The sequence below is a fragment of the Trachurus trachurus genome, assembly GCF_905171665.1.
Source record: "Trachurus trachurus genome assembly, chromosome: 6".
NCBI classification, from domain to species: domain Eukaryota; kingdom Metazoa; phylum Chordata; class Actinopteri; order Carangiformes; family Carangidae; genus Trachurus; species Trachurus trachurus.
Window position 1 is genome coordinate 29,997,423 of NC_139897.1, and position 18,444 is coordinate 30,015,866.

The window sequence follows — 18,444 nt, forward strand, 5'->3', positions numbered from 1 at the left end:
ATGGATCAGTGTGAGGACAGAGAGGAGGGAGTCCCTCCCTCTAAAACCACTCTGTGTGGGGGACATCAGGGCCAGACCAGAGGTCAAAGGTCAGAATTAAAACGGTCTAAAAGTCAGTTGTGTTTATAAAAAGATTTAAGATATTTTTCATCAGTTTTTCTCCAACATGCACATTTATCAGTTGTGTTGTTGTTTCAGGATCCAGCAGCAGAGACCAGACTCTCCTGAACCCAGCTGTCTGTCTTTAAAGAGCGACCAGTCAAATGATCGGTTCATTGACTTTAAAGGAGGACGTGGATCAGCTGATCAGATGTAAGCTGTAACTGACAGTGAGATTCAGGTTATTGTAGAAATGAACCAGTTTGTATGACGTGTTGTTGGACCAGGTCTGAAATCAAAGTGTCTCTGATATAAAGTCCATCTTGTATTATCTCTCTGTACTGATGTTGACCTGACACTGATTCTTCCACAGAGTGGACCAGGAGAGCTCAGAGGTTCCCAGTGATCAGTCTGCCCAGCAGCATCAAACACACCTGGACTCCATGTTTTTGGTGGGTACATGTCCAACAGCTGCTGTTACATCTGTTGTGTTCACCATCATCTCCATGCTGCACTTTGACACCATTGGATTGTCAGTCTGTCAGGTTTTGGTTTGATGCTGTCACTCATAGAGTTTCTGTTCCAGCTGCTGGAGGAGAACATGGTCACTTTTGTGAAGAACGAGCTGAAGAAGATCCACAAGCTTCTGAGTCCAGATTACCCAGAATGCTCAGGGAGTCAGAGGGAGGATGAGGAGGTGGTGGACGGTGAGGATGAAGAGCAGAGGAGCATCAGAGAGGCGTTAGAGAAGATCACAGTGAAGCTCCTGAGGAGCAGGAAGCAGGAGGAGCTGGCTGAGCGTCTGCAGAGCAGTAAGAGGATTTCTGTAAAGATTCAACATGATGGACAAATGAGACGTTCACTGACATCAACATATGGAGGGAAACATGTTCATATAGTCGTTATTTAGAGGAATTAACATGTTATATTTATTATTGGTCTGATTTCTTGTGTTTTCATTCAGAACATCTTGCTGCAGTTTGTCGTCGTAAACTCAAATCTGACCTGAAGAAGAAGTTCCAGTGTGTGTTTGAGGGGATCTCTAAAGCAGGACACCAAACCCTTCTGAACCAGATCTACACAGAGCTCTACATCACTGAGGGAGGGGCTGGAGGGGTCAATGATGAACATGAGGTCAGACAGATTGAAACAGCTTCAAGGAGACCAGGCAGACCAGAAACAACCATCAGACAAGAAGACATCGTTAAAGCCTCACCAGGAAGAGACCGACCAATCAGAACAGTGATGACCAAGGGAGTGGCTGGCATTGGGAAAACAGTCTTAACACAGAAGTTCACTCTGGACTGGGCTGAAGACAAAACCAACCAGGACATACACTTCACATTTCCCTTCACCTTCAGAGAGCTGAATGTGCTGAAAGAGAAAAAGTTCAGCTTGGTGGAACTTGTTCATCACTTCTTCTCTGAAACCAAAGAAGCAGGAGTCTGCAGGTTTGATCAGTTCCAGGTCGTCTTCATCTTTGACGGTCTGGACGAGTGTCGACTTCCTCTGGACTTCCACAACACTGAGATCCTGACTGATGTGACAGAGTCCACCTCAGTCAACGTGCTGCTGACCAACCTCATCAGGGGGAAACTGCTTCCCTCTGCTCGCCTCTGGATAACCACAAGACCTGCAGCAGCCAATCAGATCCCTCCTCAGTGTGTTGACATGGTGACAGAGGTCAGAGGGTTCACTGACCCACAGAAGGAGGATTACTTCAGGAAGAGGTTCAGTGATGAGGAGCAGGCCGGAGAGATCATCTCCCACATCAAGACATCACGAAGCCTCCACATCATGTGCCACATCCCAGTCTTCTGCTGGATCACTGCTACAGTTCTGGAGGAGGTATTGAAGACCAGAGAGGGAGGAGAGCTGCCCAAGACCCTGACTGAGATGTACATCCACTTCCTGGTGGTTTATCTAAAACTGAAGAAGGTCAAGTATGATGGAGGAGCTGAGACAGATCCACACTGGAGTCCAGAGAGCAGGAAGATGATTGAGTCTCTGGGAAAACTGGCTTTTGAGCAGCTGCAGAAAGGAAACCTGATCTTCTATGAATCAGACCTGACAGAGTGTGGCATCGATATCACAGCAGCCTCAGTGTACTCAGGAGTGTTCACACAGATCTTTAAAGAGGAGAGAGGCCTGTACCAGGACAAGGTGTTCTGCTTCGTCCATCTGAGTGTTCAGGAGTTTCTGGCTGCTCTTCATGTCCATCTGACCTTCATCAACTCTGGACTCAACCTGATGTCACAACAACAAACAACATCTCTGTGGTCTCAAGTGTTTAAAGACACATTTACACCTTTCTACCAGAGTGCTGTGGACGAGGCCTTAGAGAGTCCAAATGGACACCTGGACTTGTTCCTCCGCTTCCTCCTGGGTCTTTCACTGAAGATTAATCAGAATCACCTACGAGGTCTGATGACAAAGACAGGAAGTAAGTCACGGTCCAATCAGGAAACAGTCCAGTACATCAAGAAGAAGATCGAAGAGACTCCCTCTGCAGAAAAAAGCATCAACCTGTTCCACTGTCTGAATGAACTGAACGATCGTTCTCTAGTGGAGGAGATCCAACAGTCCCTGAGATCAGGACGTCTCTCCACAGATAAACTGTCTCCTGGTCAATGGTCGGCTCTGGTCTTCATCTTACTGTCATCAGGAGAAGATCTAGATGAGTTTGACTTGAGGAAATACTCTGCTTCAGAGGAGGCTCTTCTGAGGCTGCTGCCAGTGGTCAAAGCCTCTAACAAAGCTCTGTAAGTGTAGAGATAGTTGGATTTATTCATCATTATATAATGACCGGTCTGTGTTTTCAACAGGACAGAAAATAAATTCCTTTCTTCTTTAATTCGCCTGTTTATCTCTTCAGAATGAGCAGCTGTAACCTCTCAAAGAGAAGCTGTGAAGCTCTGTCCTCAGTCCTCAGCTCCCAGTCCTCTAGTCTGAGAGAGCTGGACCTGAGTAACAACAACCTGCAGGACTCAGGAGTGAAGCTGCTGTCTGGTGGACTGGAGAGTCCACACTGTAGACTGGAGACTCTCAGGTGAGGATCCATCAAGTTGTTTTTTCTGATGACACTTCAACACAGCAGCAGGTGTTGACAGTGGCTTCCTGTGTGTTGTTGTGTGTGTTCAGTCTGTCAGGATGTCTGGTCACAGTGGAAGGCTGTGCTTCTCTGGCCTCAGCTCTGAACTCCAACCCCTCCCATCTGAGACACCTGAACCTGAGTAACAACAAACTTCAGGACTCAGGAGTGAAGCTGCTGTCTGGTGGACTGGAGACTCTCAGGTGAGGATCCATCAAGCTGTTTATCTGTTGACACTGATGACACAGCAGTGGTTCGTTTCAGGAAGCAGGCTCAACCAACTCAGAGTCAAATCCCTAGCTAGATTGAGCCTTAACTGGAAAACTCTTGAGTTTTTGGTTTCAGAACAGGTGATCAGAATTAGTTCAATCGGGGCGTCGCGTGGTGTAGTGGTGAGAGCGGGCGCCCCATGTATAGAGGCACAGTCCTCGCTGCAGTTGGCCCTGGTACGAGTCCCTCGTCGGGCGCCATTTACTGCATGTCATTCCCCCTCTCTCTACCTCCCCGTTTCCTGTCTGTCTCAACTGTACTATCTAGCCTGGGGAAGGTGCGTTCACCATGAGTACAAGAAGCCATCATCAGTGGAGCACAGATGACACGATTCGCAATGACAGAAAGAAAGAAATAGAGCCGTGAATTTCACTCCAACCCAACTTGAGAGTTTAATGGAGGCTTATGTGGAGTATGAACACATTAAAAACATCAAATTGAGCCGAAACCGCATGAGCTGACATGGGAAAAAGAGTGCAGTGTGTTCTCTAAAAAACTCTGACAATGGAACAAAAGCTCATTAAAATACAAATACTGTATGTTGTCATATAGCTCACTTGGTAGCTCATGTGCCTTTTATGCAGTCAGCCCGGGTTCGAAACCAAGGGTTTATCATACATTTTGGTCGGCAATGCATTTTCTCATGATTATATAAAAGAGTAGCCTATGTGGTTGTGTATAATCTGTGGCCTCTCAAAAATGCCCATTTAAATTTGATAGCTCTATTGACCTGTTCAGCTGTATCCACTTCAAATCAAACAGTAAGACATTTAGCTTTTACTTTAATGTTGCAATATTTGGCTTCGGTTTATTTAATTGCTGAATAGTTGCTATGGATACAGAGGATCCGACAAAGGTTCACTGTATCTTCAATATCATGTATAACAATTTCTGTTCACACTGTCCCACATGAAAACCTGCAAGGTCTTGTCTTATAGGCTAACAGAGCGATATGCAGCCCGTTGAGCCGTTGTTATGCTGCTGCGTTCACTGTCTCTGATGTAAAAAAGAAAAGAAAAGAAAAAAAGAATAAAATAAATACTTTTAAAAAGCTGTTAAGAATGTAATGACGAAAAATAAATATAAAATCTGCTCTAATGATAATGAATTATCGCCTATCCATAATGTGTGGTTAAACCAGCACTAAGTAACTTTTCAACCTTCATGTAATATTTTCATAACTTTTGTGATGATACATCGACTTACAACAAGTTGAATGACATCTCTGTCAAATTAGTTCAATCGGGGCGTTGCGTGGTGTAGTGGTGAGAGCGGGCGCCCCATGTATAGAGGCACAGTCCTCGCTGCAGTCGGCCCTGGTTCGAGTCCCGCGTCGGGCGCCAATTACTGCATGTCATTCCCCCTCTCTCTGCCTCCCCGTTTCCTGTCTGTCTCAACTGTACTATCTATAAAGGCATAAATGCCCAAAATATACTTAAAAAAAAAAAAAAAAAAAATAGATCAATCAACCCAGAGTATGTTGAGCCTGGGGAAGATGCGTTCACCATGAGCACAAGAAGCCATCATCAGTGGAGCACAGATGACACGATTCACAATGACAGAAAGAAACAAATAGAGCCGTGAATTTCACTCCAACCCAACTTGAGAGTTTAATGGAGGCTTATGTGGAGTATGAACACATTAAAAACATCAAATTGAGCCGAAACTGCATGAGCTGACATGGGAAAAAGAGTGCAGTGTGTTCTCTAAAAAACTCTGACAATGGAACAAAAGCTCATTAAAATACAAATACTGTATGTTGTCATATAGCTCACTTGGTAGCTCATGTGCCTTTTATGCAGTCAGCCCGGGTTCGAAACCAAGGGTTTATCATACATTTTGGTCGGCAATGCATTTTCTCATGATTATATAAAATAGTAGCCTATGTGGTTGTGTGTAATCTGTGGCCTCTCAAAAATGCCCATTTAAATTTGATAGCTCTATTGATCTGTTCAGCTGTATCCACTTCAAATCAAACAGTAAGACATTTAGCTTTTACTTTAATGTTGCAATATTTGGCTTCGGTTTATTTAATTGCTGAATAGTTGCTATGGACACAGATGAGCCGACAGAGGTTCACTGTATCTTCAATATCATGTATAACAATTTCTGTTCACACTGTCCCAAGGTCTTGTCTTATAGGCTAACAGAGCGATATGCAGCCCGTCGAGCCGTTGTCATGCTGCTGCCTTCACTGTCTCTGATGTAAAAAAGAAAAGAAAAGAAAAAAAGAATAAAATAACTACTTTTAAAAAGCTGTTAAGAATGTAATGACGAAAAATAAATATAAAATCTGCTCTGATGATAATGAATTATCGCCTATCCACAATGTGTGGTTAAACAGTAGCTATCTTTTATAGAGGTAATAAATCTTCCAACAGAATCTACTGTAATGATCCGCTCTACTACAGCCTTTAAATAAGTTTCACATCCACGTCCATGACTTCATTCACTAAATGACACGATGTCTCTCCTTCCTGCTCCACGCTCAGCATCAACCTTAGGTTTAGATGGATCAAACCTGCCAGGGAGCAGGTTTGCTTCACAGCACATGTTGCCATAGTGACTGACTCAGCATTACGCTGATCCGGCTCTCTGAAACGGAAAACTCAGAGTTTCCCTCATCTCAGGCTCAGCATACTCAGAGTTTCCACTAATCCCGCTTTCTGAAACAGACGGAAGGTGTTGACAGTGGTTTCCTGTGTGTTGTTGTGTGTGTTCAGTCTGTCAGGATGTCTGGTCACAGAGGAAGGCTGTGCTTCTCTGGCCTCAGCTCTGAGTTCCAACCCCTCCCATCTGAGACACCTGGACCTGAGTAACAACAACCTGCAGGACTTGGGAGTGAAGCTGCTGTCTGGTGGACTGGAGAGTTCACACTGTACACTGGAGACTCTCAGGTGAGGATCCATTAAGCTGTTTATCTGATGACACTTGAACACACCTCCAGGTGTTGACAGTGGTTTCCTGTTTGTTGTTGTGTGTGTTCAGTTTGTCAGGATGTCTGGTCACAGAGGAAGGCTGTGCTTCTCTGGCCTCAGCTCTGAGCTCCAACCCCTCCCATCTGAGAGAGCTGGACCTGAGCTACAATCATCCAGGAGCCTCAGGAGTGAAGCTGCTGTCAGCTGGACTGGAGGATCCAGACTGGAGACTGGACTCTCTCAGGTATGGAGAGGCTGCTGCAGCCACACACACTGTCTGATAGAGGAGGAGGAGCTGTAACATTTTCTATGGCCCCGTTCACACCTGGTATTGACATCTGTCTCAGGTGATTAATGCATTGATGACATCAGATCTGATCACTCAGACCATATCCAGAGGTGGTGTAGGCCACATGGAAGCTCCGCCCACTCCACTGACGTCCTCTGTCACAGTCTGACTCGTCCCAACACAGTTTATACTGAAGCCAAAATCTCTGAGTGTTTCAAACATGAGCTGTGCAGCTTCCATCCGTCACAGTGATGAACTACTGGGATCAGGAGTTTCTCCTCATGACTTCTGTGTCTCATCATGACTCACTGTGTCATATTCAGGAGAAGAGATGTCAGTGATGAAACCAGCTGTTGGCAGTTGTGCTCTGAGTCTCTCCAGATGTTTTGATCAGACTTTATTTCAGAGTGTATCAACAACAACATTTCAGCTGCAGCTGCTTTAAAGTTAGGTTGTAAGTTGGTTGGTAATCATGTTCAGAAACCGTTTTTGTTATACTGGGTGAAATGGTCCTTCTATCCTGAGAGTAGTCAATTCATTATGTTTTCAGAAAAAGGAACGAAAACAATCAGACCTCTGTGGCAGCTGCAGGACTGACAAAACTCTGACCAATCCATGCTTTTCAGTCTGAAAAGGAAAAACCAATCAGATGCCTTCATGTCTGGTTCTGCCTACGCCCAATCAAGCTGCCGTCTCTCCCTCTCTCTCCCTCCTCTCGCATGTGCGATCACAGTCTTCACCCAGGTCTGCAGAAAGCCACACTCCAGTCTGATGAGTGGCAATGTAGCTCTGGCAATGCGCCTTAGGTGTCCTCACCCACATCTACGTAAAGGTGAAGGCTTGGCTTCAGAGAGAAGTCTGAGGAAAGGGGCTGGGACTTTTGACTTGTGTATTTTCAAAATGTGGCCTGCTAGAACCGTTTTTCCAGAATCTCCAACCCTACCTCTAACTGCTGCTGAACCAACAGAGTGTTTGACCTGAACAGTCCCTGAGACTGTAGACACCTGTTGAGTGTGGACACACTAATAACAACACAGCAACAAGAATCAAACCATGTCCACTGCTCAGAGACATTCGTCTCCAAGCGTCTCCAACCAAGGAGGGAATAAGAGACAGAAATCAGGCAGCACCATCAGGTCTCTGTCTGGTCAGATATTGATGATCAATAATCAGCTCAGTCTCTCTGAGATCCTGATCTTGTCCTGATGAGATCTGTTGTTGTGTTGAGGAGACAGTAAATCACAAGTGTGACATCCAGATGTCATCACTGTCCAGAGGCCTGGAGCTGTCAATCAGAAGAGAGTGAGTGTAGTGAACAGTGTAATAATCAGTGTTTGTGGCTGAATGTGTGTGTGATCAAACAGCTGTTTTCAGACTCTGTTTGTGCTGCTCAAACACTTTTGACCAATTACGATTTGTTGCCTATGTCCGATTTGTTGCCTATATTGGTCTATTTCCTTTCTTTTTTTTTGACGGTGCAAACTTGTCACCTTTCAGCGAAATTCGCCGTTTTGGATCCCAAATGGGTCATTTGTGTGATTTGTGTAAATCCGCAATAAATAAAAAAATTATGTATGTAGGGGGGTATGTGGCGAGGCAATGCACCTGTCTCTTTAAGGCGCATGCACCTTATCTGGATGAAAACAAGTGGTGGCAGCACTCCTCTTCTGTCCAGCAATACACACCTGAAGCTTCACTTTTCATACAAACTAACTAACGCGACTGCCACAGTTGTTAGATTTAATCAATGAGACCAACATTAGCATTTTATAGGTCTGCTGAATGGGACCGCGTGTGTGTGATGATCGCGATCGCGACCAATTAGCGATAGAGTTTAGAGTTTATTTATTTAGCACACAAATTTCAATGGTGCAAGGAGGGAACGAAGCCGGTTGGCTTGTACATAGGTTCCACCCCTATAACAAATTACAACAAGACAAATTTCAATGGCTAACAAATAAACATAAAAAAAGAGATAAAGTGCATACATAATCAATGTTATATGAGCAAAAGAAAACAGAAATGAGAAAAAAATAAAGAAATAAAGTGCAAAGTGATTCGGTAACAAATAAAGACAATAGAGATAATATACAAAAAATTAATTAATTAAACTCATAAAAAGACAGAGTAAGGATGTGGGATATGGAGAGAGCGAAAGAGAGAGAGGAAAGAGCGGGAAATTCAAGAGAAGTTGAGATGTATTTTTAACTGCTTTTTAAAAAGTGAATAAGAAGAAATGGATCTTAATGAAGGAGGTATAGTCCATTCCAAAACATAGGACCTCTGTAAGTCATATTAACTCATTGGCTGCCAGCCATTTTCAGAGCAGAGAGCCCCATACTGCCAGCCGTTTTAGAGCATTTTGAACGATCTTATAAGACCCACAGAATATTGTGTTCTATGACTATATAAACACCGAAACTACCAAGAGAAAGAGTAGACTCTCTTCGTTCAATAGGAAAAAAAAGTTTGTTTCTACCTTTTTCCGTTCTTTTGTAAACAGCAGTAGAACGTAGGCTGGTTTCGCCAAAAACAGCCGTTTTTGACCAAAACACTGAGAAAACAAGCTTTTTGTGGAAAGAAACATGTCAAGCAGAACAGTGACTTTGACGTTGATATTTTTTGCTTTAGTGACACCTCACACATCTGAACAGTGTTCTCCTTCTATAAAACAACAAAAACAACACTGAGAAAGGACTTTTGATGGCAAAATAATAATGTATTTACAAATATCAGTAAAAATGCATTAACTTTTTTGTTCGTTTGTAGCTGTCACATGACCTCTGCCCCATGGTCGACCACTGCTCGATCCACCACCTGTAAATTATAGAAATATATAGAATTACCATAAAAATACATCTCTTAGATGTAGTCAAGTGTGATGTGGAGTTTTTTTTTTTAACCTTTCCGATCAAAGCGATCCGCCCTTCTATAAGCAGTAAAAGTTAGCTCGCTAGCAAGTTAGTTTATTTTATTATTTTTACCATTGATGTATTATATTATTACCTTCATGTCTTTCTGGAGCGTGGGGACGAGTCTCTGCTGCTCCTGGTTGATCCGGACGGAATCGCTCGGGTCACGTCCACCGAGCCGTCAGTTGAGCTGGGCTCTGGTCTGTGGTGACGCACCGTCAGCTGCTGATTCTTACCACTCGGCCCGGCTTGATCGCCGGTGTCCAGCGTCGGTGTCTTTTTCAATGATCTCCGTCATTTTCTCACGATCGCGACCCTCTTCCTCTCCGAACTACCGCGACACACACGGTACATAATGTGCCGACGTGCGGAACACATAGGCTCCGTGCATAAGTTTCTTTAGCATATCTCTTGTCATCTCGCTTCTTCTTCTCATAATCAATGCTGATCTCTCATCCAAAGAGGGCACTGCTGCCCCCTACAGGGCCTACAGGGCACCTACACGTCATTACACTAGTTTACAAGCCTGATATTGATGGACAAGCTCCGCCAGACCGTCCCCCAGCCCTTCCCGTTGAAAAACGGAATTGACGTCTATCGACGTCAATGGCAGTGAACGGTTGTAATTAGATTGACGTCTATAGACGTCAATGGCAGCCAATGAGTTAAACTGATGGTGTGATGTGCGGGTAAAGGGGAGTAAGATTATTACTGTGTCTAGTGCGGTGGGAATGTACATTATGAGTGAAGGTAAAGAAATTTTGAAAAGTGACAGGGAGATCTTGGTTCCTGTAAATAAACTTGTGAATAAACAAACAAATCTGATAGTTATTCAATTTGTGATTGGTAGAAGAGAATACTTTGTGAATAGTGGTGCTGACGGAGCTTATGAATCTCTTCTGAATAGTACATAATTTCTTGAGATGTGTAGGAGATGTAGCTGCCCAGACCATGTTACAGTAGTTCAAATAAGGAAATAAAAAACTATAATATAACGTTAAATGAGCAGAAGGATGTATAAATGGGCACACTTTTCTTAGGATGCCCATCATCTTTGTTAATCTCTTGCAAACAAGGTCTATGTGATTTGTCCAATCAAGTCTTTCATCAACTAATATTCCGAGGAATTTGGTAGTTTTGACTTGGGTCATTTCTATTCCATTAATGTATAATTTAGCTTGATCTTTAGGGTAAGACTTGTTAATATTGCAAAAGATTACAAAGTTACATTTCTTCACATTGAGTGTTAATTTATTCAGTTGAAACCATTTTGAAATTGAAGATAAATCATCGTTCACAGAATCAATCAGATAATTAAAGTTATTATGAGTTGCTATAAGAGTAGTGTCATCAGCAAATAACACAGGAAGAAAATGTGTACAAGATAAAGCTAAATCGTTTATATAAATCAAAAATAATAAAGGGCCCAAAATAGAGCCTTGAGGCACCCTGTGTAGAATACTGGAGTGGCCATTAAATGTCACATATTGTTGCCTGTTCAATAAATAATTTTTGAACCAATTCAGGGCAATATCCTCCACACCGTATCTATTTAATTTGGCAATCAAAATACTGTGGTTGACAGTATCGAATGCCTTAGTTAAGTCTAGAAAGACCCCAAGGGCAAATTTTTTCTGGTCCATAGCAGATGAAATAATATTAGTTAACTGAAGTAATGCATGCTCTGTAGAATGTTTTTTACGAAATCCATACTGGTGATCATGAAAAATATTATGTTCTTGTAGGTGCCTCAATATTCTAGAGTAAACTAATTTCTCCAGTAATTTAGAGATACAGGGCCGGATGGATATAGGTCGATAATTTCCAAAATTGTCAGTATCGCCCGTTTTAAAAATAGGGGTGACTTTAGCTATTTTTAAATCATGTGGGATATTACCAGATTGCAGTGATAAGGAGAGAATATGGGTTAAAGGAGAAACTAAATGATCAATGGTTTCTTTAATCAAAATGCTCTTTATGCCATCGTGGCCTGGGGCTGAGTTCTTTAATTCCAAGATGATATTATGGACCTCTTGTATAGTTGGAGGATCGAAGGTGTTAAAAGGAGGATATTGCCCCTTAATAAAACAACAGGGGTTCTCACCAGCATCCGAGAAACTTGATGCCAGGACAGAGCCAACATTAACAAAAAAATTGTTAAAGCCATTTGCTATTTCATCGGGGTTTGAAAACGTCCCCACATTCCCATACATTAATGTTGGTGATGCAGATGATCATTTTTTACGGTTGAGCAGATGATTAATAAGGTTCCAGGTTGACTTGATGTCGTTAGAGGCCTGGATGAATTTTTCTGCATAATACTTTTTTTTAGTTTTTCTTAGAACAGCTGTAAATTTATTTTTATATTTCTTGTAAGTTTCAATATTCAAAGAGGTGGGATTAGTAATGGTTTTCCTATAAAGTTTTTTTTTTTTTACGGGAGCGTTTCTTTAGATCTTCAGTAATCTATGGTTTCCCTTTAGAAGAATTAGTTTTAGACTTAGGGTTGAACAAGGGAAAAGATGCTTCTAAAGCAGAATTAATAAATACTAAAAATTATAGGCTGCATCAACATCATTCAACCTGAGGATCTCATCCCAGGGAAGGTGACTGATGGCTGTTTTGAAAGATTCCAAGTTATTTCTAGTGAATTTGCGGAATTTAGTTACAGTTATTTAGTACACATGTAGAATTTATAAGGTTAGGAGGATCAATCGCATATACAATCTGGAAAATCGGAAGATGATCAGATATATCACACAATAGTAGACCAGAGTTGACTTCATAGTCCAGAGAGTTGAAAAGAATATTATCGATAATGAGGCTGAAGATTTAGTAATTCTGGTTGGCTTTGTTATTAGGGGGAAAACAATTTCATAGTAAAGTGTATTTAAAAAGTCAGTTGTGGATCTCTGATCATCTTTAAGCAGATTGATGTTAAAATCCCCCAGTAAGACACACAATTTATTTTCCTTATTTATATTTTCTAAGGTAGAATATAGTGCGTCATTAAATGTAATTATATCTGAGTCGGGAGGTCTATAGATACATCCGACTATAACGTTTTTTCTACCAAGTGCAAGATCTATAAATACAGATTCCACATGCGTCGTAGCAAAGTCAGCACTCAGATCTTTTCTACTAATGAAATTATAGGCATTCGACACATACAGTGACACTCCTCCTCCTGTTCTATTATTTCTGCAGGAGTGAGATGAGTTATAATTTGATAAAGGAAAGAGACTGAGAAGGTTGTCAGTTAACCATGTTTCAGAAAACGCTAAGACTGAAAAGGAGTGAGTCAGAGTTGATAAATAAGTTTTCAGACAATCATACATTTTAGACAAACTGCGGATATTCAAATGAAAAGTGGAAAAAACAATGGGGTCTCCCTGATGACATAAATTGTTAAACTGACTTTCAGAAAAATATTTGCATGACAGTTTTGCAGAGTTGGAGACAATATAGTTTGCATCAGGATTAAAAAAAGTCTCGTAAATTCCATCGTTGTCCGTTGTGCATTCAAAAAGATTAAATGGCAATGTTTTAGAGTCAGTGGGGGTGATCACCCCAAGGTTTGTAGGGAATAAGTTACTGGAAGTCATTGATAATAATTAAAAAGATAAGATAAGCGCGTTTAGCATTTATTAGAAGCGGCTGACTGACAGTGACAGTGACAGTGCTGAAATGCTGTTGAACACCACAATAATAATAGTGGGTTTTATTTCGGTGAGAGCCCAAACGAGACTGTGGCAGGACACCTCTGCCTCTGTTTCACTTTATGTTGCTGGTAATGTGGTTGTAAAAGTAGTAGGCTAAAGTTAAATTATTTTGTATGCACTAATGAAAGGGGCAGAGTTTTAAGAAACATTTTAGTTTTTATATTTTATAAGATATAATTTTTGTAAGAACCACAATTAATATAGGTTATATATTTCAATATCTAATTGTTCTTAGCATTTGTTAGATAATTTTCTTTGCCCAATAAATTAAAACATGTTGGAACTATCAACTTTCTTGCCGCCAGAATCTCACCTATTTTTAACATCAGCCTGTCACAATGATGGATCAGATGTCAGACTGCCACATTCTTTCAGTTTTAACCTGAATATACAAGACATGATTGATTTTCCCAACAATCAAAGTATACCAAACCGAACCGAAAACCGTGAGCACAAAACCGTGAACCAAACCGAAAAGTGGATTTTGTGAACTGTTTCACCCCTAGTAAATATGTCACGCCTGTTATAATGAGTTGGTTAAAGTGTAATAAAGATTCTTCTTCTGTATCTGAAAACATTTCGAGTTATTGTGGATAACATATTCTGTAGAGGTGATGGGCCTCTTTAGGGTGTGCTACAACTCTCTGGTCCAGACTACCTCTGTATTTCTCCTAAAACAAACGTTGGAGCAAATTTCCTAACAGGCGATATCTGGATAAACTGACCACAGGCTGGGGAGAGACAGATTGTGCAGGTTTAACACGAGCAAAAGCTGTGCAAACCTGAGTAAATCTGGACCCTAGACTCATGCTAAAATTGACTGTAAAATCACCTTTAAAGTTGTTGTTTTTTTTAAATGTTCCGGGGGAGCATGCCCCCGGAACCCCTAGGGGGCCGGTAACTTGGCACCTTTTGAGAAGTTTGCACCCCTGCTATTTATGTTCTATCAGAAGTGACCCATAGCAAATATCCGATTTGTATCTGATTTATTTCCACATAAACAGGGGCCTGAATCTGATTCGACAATATCCGATTCAATGCGCTTTTGTCCCGTTTACAAATTCATGTTACAGATCCGATCTGGGCCACTTGAACCGTGCTGTGTAAAGACAGCCAAAGTGGCTCCTTAATGAAAGTCTCCAGCAGCTGGAGCTTCACTTCCTGTCTGAGTCCATGTGCTCTGAGCTGAGCCTGGTTCTCTCTGCTCTACAGTTTCTCTGCTTCCTCTGGACTCTGACTTCAAGTCCAGTAAAAATGTGTGGACAGGTTTGATGGAGCTCAGGACTGGTCCTGAGGACGGCTGCTTTGTTCCACATGATGTGACTGATCTCAGTGAGTCAGTGTGTTGCAGCTGATCTGTGTGAAGAGCAGAGAAGAACAGAGTCATTGATCATGAGATCCTGATCCGTCCTGTCACTGTGATCAGATGGTTTCTATTAGAGCTCCTTCATCCACTCACTGCTGCTGTGGCTCCTGTGGAAACCTGCTCACAGCCTCATTCTTCAGCTTCCTGGGGAGTTTTCTTCAAACAAACACAAGTTGTGTTCACACTCAGTGTTTCTCACTAAACTCACTGTTTCACTGAGCTCTAACAAACATGTTGAGTGTGTTTCCTTCCTCATCAAACACTGAAACCATCCACTGTTCACAGCTGCACTCTTCTTCTTCTTCTTCTCCACCTGTTGTGTCTTCATCTTCTTTGCTGTGACGTGTGTTTTGCAGCTTGAGAGTCAGAGAGTGAAAGTGTGTGTCTGACACTGAAGTGACATCACATGGAGAAAACACATGATGAAGTGTTTCCTCCTCGTCTCCTCCTGCTCTGTATCATCACTAGATAAAGACTCCAGCTCCTTCTTCTCTGTGCTCAGTGTTCATCCATACATACCAGCCTCCATGTGAACACAGTGATAAAACAGTGTGTGTGTGTGAGAGCCATGTAATGTCCATGTGTGCATGCTGACAGAGAACGTGCTGCTCTGACCCCCCTCCTCCTTTCAGGGTGCAGCCTGCTGGAGTCCAGTGTTTGTCACCAGGTCCGAGGAAGTGTAAGTGTGTTTTTACTTTATTTTTACTTATTTATTAAAAAAAAACTGTTAAAAATAACATGATTCAGAAATATGACCTGGTGTAAATGTAATAAAACCACACGTAAAGGTGTATACACATACATGTGCATAAGTGTCTGCGTGTGTACATGTATGTGTGAAAATTTTTGTTTGTATTGTATGTATATACAGATATTGGTGTTTATGTATTTATGTGTATATGTGCGTATGTGATAGTAAATTTATATATGTGTCTATACTGCATGTAGCATGTCAACACTTAATAGAAATGTATTAAGATGATGAGTAGCTGGGCTGCAGCCGCTCAATTTATTTTATGTCACTTTTGTTGTAAACGTTGTTTGTTGATGTTTTTCTTCTTCTTCTTCCATTTCTTCTTTGCTTGGATGTAGGTACTATCTAATTTGTGAATTAATTCTTTGTAACAAGGGGTAGACAATATAAGTTTGCTTCTTTCTGCCCCCTTTCATTCAAGAGTTACAGTATTGTCATTGTTTATTTTATTTTTTGTTTTTATGCTCGATAAATGAATGAAATAAATAAATAAACTAAACTAAACTGACTAAACTTAGAGCAGCACATTCAACCATCTTCACACTGTCACATCACTGACGTCATGAGTCTTCATCAAACTGTCAATAACTGATCACATGATCAATAACTGCAGCTGTGTCTTGTTCTCTCCATCAGATTCCTGTCGACTCACAATCGACACAAACACAGTGAACACAAACATCAAACTGTCTGACAACAACAGGAAGGCGACAGGTGTGGAGGAGCATCAGTCATATCCTGATCATCCAGACAGATTTGACTACTGGCCTCAGCTGCTGTGTTCAACTGGTCTGACTGGTCGCTGCTACTGGGAGGTCGAGTGGAGAGGAAAGGTTGAAATATCAGTGAGTTACAGAGGAATCAGAAGGAAAGGAGGAGGTGAGTTTGGAGGGAACGGTCAGTCCTGGAGTCTGAGCTGCTCTGATGGTCGTTACTCCGTTTGGCACAATGGCAGAGAGACAGACATCACCTCCTCCTCCTCCTCCTCCTCCTCCTCCTCCTCCTCTGTCTCTGACAGAGTAGCAGTGTATGTGGACTGTCCTGCTGGCTCTCTGTCCTTCTACAGAGTCTCCTCTGACTCACTGATCCACCTCTACACCTTCAACACCACCTTCACTCAACCTCTGTATCCTGGGTTTAGTCTCTGTTCTGGTTCCTCAGTGTCTCTGTGTTGAGTGAATCAGAGTCTCCTCCTGTCACAGAAACCTTCTCACTGTTGAACAGACAGTTCAGTCTCTACATGTCTGTCTCTGTCTCTCACTCACGTTTTCACATTCATGGATTAAAATCTGTTGATTTTTTAAAATATTTTCTCAATGATTCTTGTAAACTTCTTCCTCTTCCTTTAAAGATGGATGATTCATGTTCAACTTCACAGGCTGTTTGTGAGCTGGTCACAGGTAAACAGACACAACAATAAACACAACTGGAAACAAACATAATGTTGTAGAGACGCTGAATATAATGAATTACATGTGATTTATTTTTCTTTGTGGTTTTACTGATTCATTACTGCATTTCCTGCTGATGAGCTACTAATCCTACCAGCTAATGATTTTTCTGTTAACATGCCACTGAGATCATTATTAAACTGTATTCATCTCTGTCCTGTAAATAATCTGATGTGAAATAATTAAGAAATATATATTGATATATTGCTTATATATTGCTTTTATAAAACGGTTACCAATAAAGACAATATGAAAGAGGAATACGCAATCAATTTCATGTAGTTTTTATTCAACCAGAAATATCATCTAATCAAACAGCCCCACTGTGAAAAAAATAGTCCCATCTCTCCGGACGTTATCTCTGCATGTCGTCTTTTCCTCCTCTATTTTTAATAATCTGACGATGTGTTGCTGGTTGCTAGTTTGCTGGTAGGAGGTAAAACTAGAGGAAGACGCCACAAAATATTTGTGCTAGTAGGATTTATCTGATCTGAAAACTGATCTCAGGCACATTTGGTCTTTACATTGATTAAAGGAAAAGGTTAATCTACCTCTTTATTTTGGCATTCCCACATAGGCTGTATGAACATATCACACCACCTCTTGTCATTGATACAAAGTGACATGTAAAAAAAATCCTCAAATCGAAACAAATGTAACAGTTTGGGTTTAACCATCTGTGTGTGACGACCTTCACACTAAAACGTCGATAATAATAATCAATTGTTTTATTTTCCTAAAGTTTTAAAGGGATAGTAGCATTTTTTAAAAGTGGGGTTGTATGATCTACAAATAGCCCCTAAGTACTATAATTGCAGTAGCAGACTCTCTGCACTCCTCCCGTTAGCAACGCCAGCCCATAGCCCTGCCCAGAGATTTACAACATACAGTGTTGTGAACAGACCCAAAGAAACGGCCGATTTTCACGGCCTAAAAGAGGTTTTACCTGGAAAAAAATACACAGTTCCATCGTTCGCTATAATATAATTTTTTCCAGGCCCTCAAAGTGCAGGAAAAACGCTGAGAGGGATATGTGGTTTGGTCCAAATAAAAACTGTGTTTTTCCTGCACTTTGAGGGGCTGGAAAAAATTATATTATAGCGAACAATGGAACTGTGTATTCTTTTTCAGGGAAAACCTCTTTTAGGCCGCGAAAATAGGCCGTTTCTTTGGGTCTGTTCACAACACTGTATGTTGTAAATCTCTGGGCAGGGCTATGGGCTGGCGTTGCTAACGGGAGGAGTGCAGAGAGTCTTCTACTGCAGTTAAAGTACTTAGGGGCTATTTGTAGATCATACAACCCCACTTTAAAAAATGATACTATCCATTTAACCTAAAATCTTCTGAGTTCAGAGTTAATTCTCTCTTAAACCAAACACCGATCATAACCTGATCAGACCTGAACTCATCAATAGCCCAATCACCAATCAATAGACGAACAGTGAAAGTGAATCAGAGTGAAACAGCATTGAGTTCAGACGTGAGGTCATCGATCAGTGACCTCATCATGAACAATAAACAGAAACTCTGAGGTTGAACCTTTGACCTTCAGTCAGACTGACGATCTGAACT

The 18,444-nt window shown here is 41.5% G+C and overlaps 1 protein-coding gene across 1 annotated transcript; it reads left to right on the forward strand.

Moving 5' to 3' along the window:
- On the forward strand, positions 1-16,668 carry LOC310987558 (protein NLRC3-like; the record flags this gene model as incomplete). The annotated part of the gene is made up of 8 exons (XM_083973874.1): positions 1-89; positions 473-551; positions 686-911; positions 1,064-2,861; positions 2,975-3,148; positions 6,449-6,622; positions 15,300-15,346; positions 16,058-16,668. The coding sequence occupies 8 exons, from the start codon at positions 1-3 to the stop codon at positions 16,594-16,596; spliced, it is 3,126 nt and encodes a 1,041-aa protein (XP_083830000.1). The 3' UTR covers positions 16,597-16,668.
- Positions 16,669-18,444: the final 1,776 nt, after the last annotated feature.